The sequence below is a fragment of the Aplysia californica genome, unplaced genomic scaffold (genome assembly GCF_000002075.1).
Source record: "Aplysia californica isolate F4 #8 unplaced genomic scaffold, AplCal3.0 scaffold00103, whole genome shotgun sequence".
NCBI lineage: Eukaryota > Metazoa > Mollusca > Gastropoda > Aplysiida > Aplysiidae > Aplysia > Aplysia californica.
In genome coordinates, this window is record NW_004797373.1 from 450,811 (window position 1) to 457,748 (window position 6,938).

General features: G+C 37.7%; 1 protein-coding gene across 1 annotated transcript; it reads right to left on the minus strand.

Moving 5' to 3' along the window:
- Window positions 1-2,545: 2,545 nt before the first annotated feature.
- LOC106011393 (probable serine/threonine-protein kinase CCRP1) lies at window positions 2,546-4,965 on the minus strand. Its single transcript, XM_013080851.2, has one exon. It carries the CDS (start codon window positions 4,275-4,277, stop codon window positions 2,847-2,849), a length of 1,431 nt encoding a protein of 476 aa, XP_012936305.1. The 5' UTR covers window positions 4,278-4,965; the 3' UTR covers window positions 2,546-2,846.
- Between the last annotated feature and the right edge of the window lie 1,973 nt (window positions 4,966-6,938).

Below are 6,938 nucleotides of genomic sequence, written 5' to 3' on the forward strand. Positions count from 1 at the left end.
CACTGGGCTTACTGTAACAAAACAATAAAACTAGGTTTAATAAAATTCAATAACAGTTTTTTAGATTAGTTAAAACGTTTGATCTGCAAACATACAAAATACGTTTTTATTGTGAATTAAATAAAATGTCAGAAATATTATAATGTAATTTAAGAAAGCATAAAACTGGATTCTTATATTTTTCTAGTGTGTTTTTGCTGGGTTTTATATTTCAAAAATATATTATTATTATTATTATTATTATTATTATTATTATTATTATTATTATTATTATCATCATCATCATTATTATTATTATTATTATCATCATCATCATTATTATTATTATTATTATTATTATTATTATTATTATTATTATTATTATTAATATTATTATTATTATTATTATTATTATTATTATTATTATTATTATTATTATTATTATTATTATTATTATTATTATTATTATTATTATTATTATTATTAATTGTAGTTGGGTTTTTTTTGGTTTTTTTTTGGGGGGGGGAGGGGTTTGTACAATTAATGCAAGTTGTGATTACACCCAAATCAGTATTGGATTCTAAAATGTCAGTTTTGAATACATATCCTGGATTACTAACTCAGGGCGTGATGATCAGTAGTGTACAGTTGACACAAACAAAAGTTATTGTCTTCAAGTTAAGGTGATCAGACAAATCGCTTTATGGAAGTATCAAAATGTAATATTCTGAACATGTTTTTATTTCTGAATATGAACATATCAAGAGCATAATCTCTCACATACATTTCAAACTAAAAGAATTGTAACATGTTTTTCCTGGTTTCTTATGTTTTCCTTTTGAATATACAATATTGCTAATGACCACTACAGCAATTGTAACATTAAAATTTCTCAAATATCAGTCCCAATTACGTCATACCACTAGCTGATAATGTTCATCAATTATGTACAATTCTAAAACAACTTGCATGCAAAGAGCTGCTCTTGTCTGTTGGTTTTTTGGGGGGTAGATTTTTATTTTTAGAGAGGAAAGGGAGGGGGGGGGGGGCTGGAAGTTTCTACAATTATTGCAACCTGTGATTGCATTCAAACAGTATCAGTTTCAAATACATATCCTGGATAACTGGCTCGGGACATGACGATCAATAAAGTACAATTGACACAAAGCAAAAGTTATTGTCTTCAAGCTGAGCTGGTCAGACAAATCGCTTTATAAAGTATCAAAATGTAGTACATGTATTCTGAACACGTTTTTCCCAATTGTGAATATGAACATATAAAGTTCACACGCATTCTTTATTAAAAGTAATAAATTATGATATACCTTGTTTCTTATGTTTTCATTTCATATATATTATACAATATTGCTTATGACTGTAACACTAAAAACTCTCAAACATCAGTCCCAATTACGTTATACCACTAGCTGATATTGTTCATCAATTATGTACAATTCTAATTTGACTTACATATCCTGGATAACTAACTCATGGCATGATGATCAATAATGTACACTTGACACAAACAAAAGTTATTGTCTTCAAGTTTTGAGCTGGTCAGACAAATCGCTTTATGAAAGTATCAAATTGTAATATCATGAACACATTTTTTTCAAGTGAATATGAACATATCAAGAGAATACTCTTAGCAGATATTTTAAACTAAAATTATTGCATCATGCTATTTATGATTTATTATGTTTTCATTTTTGTATACAATATTGCAAACGGCCAATTAAAAACAGATGAAAACACTGTGATTGCATGATAACGTGTTAAAAATCATAGAATAATGGAATGTTAAGGCACACATTCAAAACAGTATTTGATTCGTAAATGTCAATTTCAAATACATATCCTGGGTTGTTAACTCAGAGAATGATGAGCAATAATGTACAATTGACACAAGCAAAAGTTATTGTCTTCGAGTGGAGCTGGTCAGACAAATCTCTTTATGGAAGTGTCAAAATGTAGTATCCTGAACGTATTTTTCCAAATTGCGAATATGAACATATCAAGAGCACACACACATCAAACTAAAAGAATTGCATCATGTTATTCCTGGTTTCTTATGCTTTCCTTTTATATATACAATATAACTTATGACCATTACAGCTACTGTAACAAAAACGTCTCAAATATCAGTCTCAATTACGTTACACTACTGGCTGGTAATGTTCATCAATTATTTACAATTCTAAGACAAAGAGCTGCTCGTGTCTTGTTCTTCCGCCGGTGAGGTTTAATTCTTTATGAAGGGATCAAGAAGTGACTTTCTGCCCAACTAATACGTATGTTATACATGCAGAACAGAGTGATTTAAATTTGTATTTTCATCGGTTTTTTAAACTGTACAATAAGAATATTTGGCATTTTAAAAAAAATAAGTGCAAAGTGTTCAAAATCACCAATACGTTCCCAAAAAAAAAGGCTTTAAAAGTTTGCCTCACAGAACTCTATTCAGTTTTTTAAAAAGGAAAACATTGTAACAACAGGTCGACGGGTAAGAAATCGAAATGAGAAGGGATATTTTTGGGGGATTTTTTTCGTAAAAGGGGGGGGGGCGGTGTAGAATGTTTCTGTGTTTGTTTGTTCGATTGTTTGTTTGTTTTGGGGAGGGGTGGGACTAGGGTCTTATACAATTATTACTAGTTATGACTGTATTCAAAACATTATTTGATTCTAAGATATCAGTTTTGAATACACATCAAGGATTTCTAACTCGAGGCATACTGATCAGTAATTTAGAATGAATACAAAGTGCTCAAGATCATCAATGCATGATAATACTATAGTGAATTGATACACAATTATGCAGATTTCTGACACAACCTGTTTGAGAAGAATTGTCTCTATTGTTACACAGATTACTCCTGATACCGCTGAAATGTAGCAGGTTGAAAGTACTCAGGAACTGACGAAGGTACCATATGCTGGAAACAAGCTGAAGGGTCGGGCTGGTAACAGTTTTGATGGTGTGTGAGAAACTGAGAGTGTCCCAGTGACGGGGGAGCAGGTTGCTGAACTGTGCGCTGATTTGTGTCTGTGAACACAGGCCATTGGGCTCTCTGTAGATCCAACGTAGACTGGTGATATTGTGAAGAAGAGACATCCACATATTGGGGGAACTGGGCTGTTGTTTCTCTCTGATAGGCAGAGGAATCGAAATGTGTACCTGCCGGGTGAAAGGTTGTCAGTCCATTGCTCTGGTTCACGTAGTAGTACTGTGTCGGTGTCTCACGTGGGAAATACTGAAGGTTTCCATAGTGCGAGGGGTACACGAAATGTTGATCATATCCTGAATGTTGATAACTGAACTCGTTGAAGGGATGGCAGAATGATGAAGATGGTGTCTGTTCGATGGATGAGCTTCCGAAGTACGGACTCGCTACTTCCTCGCCGGTGCTGTTGTATGTGATTGGTGCAGTGATGAGAGATTGAACGGTGGTGTTTTGTCGGACACGAAGTTCTGTGTGACCGTTGGTGTTGAGGATTTGTAGGATCTGGGAGACTGAAGCACGCTCTGTCGGGTTTGCACACAGTAGACGGTGTACACATTGCCTGTAAGAAGGCGAGATAGATTTATCATTGTCAAACAGCTTTAAGAAGTCCGTGTTTTTCTGGGGCTGTTTACGAAACACAAGTGCCCACAGCAGAACGCCGACACAGAAACTCTCAAGCTTGAAAGCGTCTTTCACGGGATGGCCCCTTGTGAATTCCGGTCCGTGGTAGGCTGCACAACTACCCCATTCCTTCAAACTGTCCGTGTTTTCAGGAACTACCTGAGCGTGTCCAAAGTCACAAAGTTTTGCTACTCCATCTTTACTCACCAACACATTTTCCAGTTTTACATCACCGTGCACGACACGTCGGCTGTGTAGATAGCTCAAGGCCTCGGTGACCTGGGTAAAGTAGCGAGTGGCTTCCTCATCCGAGATCCGAGGTAAGGCGTCGAACAGATCCACAGGATGAAATTCCAACACCATGACCAGTGACTCGGGGCAACTAGCCGCTCTCTCCATTGCTATGATGTTGGGATGACGGAGATCTTGAAGCATGGCCACCTCGTTGACGAAATAGAACCATTTCCTGGGTTTATCCACAGGGTCTCCATTCTCCAGAAAAATGAATTTCTTCAGAGCTTTCTTCTTCTCCGGATTGTTGACGTCTGTAGCGAGGAAGACTTGGGCAGTTGCACCTCCCGCTAGAACGCGATCTTCTTTAAAACCGAGCGCCTCAGACACATTTACAGAGTGGGTCTCAAACACTGGACGACCGAGTCTGAAAGTAGCACTCATTCTGAAGCTGTAGGCGACGTAGAAGATATACTCCAAGTTGAAAGTTCTTGTATAACGTGGGTAAAGCACGGTATAAGTGTTCCCAAAACGTATCACTGAGTCACAGCATCTATAAGAAACGTCTGATCAAAACTTTAAGAACAAATCCAACGAGTGAAATACACAACTTTTTCACTGGGGAAATACTGAGCAAGTCACAAACACATCAAAATTCTCCCAAAAATCGTAAATCCAATATCTGTGAACGTGGCTGTGGTCAAACAGAAAACAGCGGGACTATAAGCAACCGCGTGTGGTAATGCTTTTATACCCACGCTTCTTTCGCGCCTTTTTCGTGGGGTGGAGTCAGGACTTCAGTGATCAACCAATCAGCGTTAAGGTTGGACCGCCGGTTAGCCAGGCTGATTAGGTCACCATCTCTTATTTTCCCCATCAATGACAAAGAAAGTAGCTGAGGTACACCATACCGGACACAGGTGACCGACTAATGTTTGTCTTAGGGATTAAGCTGTCAAAATAATTAATTTCATTTCTATTCGAACTGCCTGACGGCTATATTATGTGCGTCTTTAATCATTTTACAACTTTGTTGGGTGTTTTTTTTCAAGAGAATAATTTAGTCAGCTACTTGCCTTTCATAGTTTCGAATTACAACTTTGTTACATTGTAGGCCTGTGTGTGCCAAATATTTTCTTTACAATAAAAGTCGTATTATGACAAGTTGAAGAAGGCAATAGGAATCCATAGTCTCTTTTTGAATGATTTCATGTCTTTGTGTTTGTGCAAGTGTCAGTGTGTGAGTGTGTGCGTATATGTGCAAGTATATGTTATATATGTTTATGTGCCTGCGTATGTGTATGTTTGTTTTTATGTGTTTTTTGTGTGTATGTTTGTGCGTCTGTATGTGCGTGTGTGTGTGTGTGTGTGTGTGTGTGTGTGTGTGTGTGTGTGTGTGTGTTTGGGGGGGGGGTGCCTTGCTGTGAAGAAAGTGAAAATAAGTGAGGGAATTGTTTGTATTGTGACACTTTAGAAGGCCGAGTTAGAAAGAAATAACAAGTGCTAAAAACAATAGTAAAATTATTTACAAAGACTTCAAAAGGTTATATATAACATGTCTGACAAAAAGAAAATTTCAAGAAAGAAGAATTTGTAACAAATAATTATGCGCTTGACTAAGGATTCCTTCCACAAGCAGGTAGGTGGCTGTAAGCGTGGGTTTCAGTTAGGGCCTTCTTCTGATTGGTTAAACTTCTGGTCACACTATTGTTACCCTGGGGCGTTGTTGGTACGGCATAGGCTCTCTTTGTCCTTTGTGTCTGAAACGCTTGTGATGACGTAATTTTTTGGTCTGGACTGCTTGCGTCATAATCCTTTAACACGTACCGTCGGTATTTGATAACTGTTTGATTGTCATAATCTCGTGACGTGTCACGCACTACCTCCTGACGCCCCCCCCCCCCACCTTACACTGGGCAGCGGAACATTGGTCAAGCTTTTAATCCTATTGTCAAAAAGTTCAAAGGAGTTTTCGGCTTAGAGTATTTCTTATGCTGCGCAGATATTCGATATGGAACCTTCTTGAAAATCAACAAGTATAACTTTAAGCAGTAGACCTCTTCAGTTAGCCGAGAATTAAGATTTTTATTTCATTTCATTGTACACACACACACACACACAACACACACACACACACACACACACACACACACACACACACACACACAAACACACACACACACGCACACAGTCCCTCCAACCGATCATGTTGCGTAGGCCCTTCCCACTGTTGACTAATAGGTGCCAATTTTCAGCTGCTGGTGAGGTAAGCATGAGATCCCTCATAACCTATAAGCCCCGCCCAGAACTCATACAAAAATCGTACGTGAGATGAGTGGTCACTGTTTACCCAGTCTGTAACAAAGTAACAATGGACGTCAACCTGAACTTGCAACAGACGCGTCACTCGTTCTCCGAGTGGTGGCGACCCATGTGTTTTGTTTTAACATTGCATGCGGTCTTCCTTGTCTGATAAATTTCGTTTTATTGTCACTCTTGCGCAAAATCAGCAACAAAATAACAATAACAAACAAAATAAAAAAACCCAACAACAACAAAAACAAGAACAATGCGCCTACTTTCGATTGGGACTTCAGATGGGAATTTTTGTGTGTTCTTCATCTCGATCAGTCCTGCCTAAGACGGTCACCTATCTTAAACGGCCACTTTTCTCCTTGGCAATGAGTGGCAGTCTTACACAGATTTGACTATATATTATACATATAATATATATATTCGTCTTGTCTTTTGTCTGTCATAAAAACCTCTGTTTTAAGTTTCTCTTTCGCGAGCGACTAAATTGCTTTGGATATACGCACTTATACGGGGCCGCTAAAATTTTTACTTTATATCTGATTCTTCCGAGATAAAACTCACGGGACTATTTTTAGCTAAACTATGTACCCCCTCCGACACCCAACCTGGAAGAGCGGTCTTGGACGGGTTTTTGAGAATACTCAATCAGCTAAACACTTTGATTTAACCACAGTTACCCAATAATAATCAAAATCATACTCAAATGCCTGCACAATTTATCGTACACATTGAGTAAGACGTTGCATAACATGGTTAAACATGCGCAATGCCGTCCCCCCTCACACCACC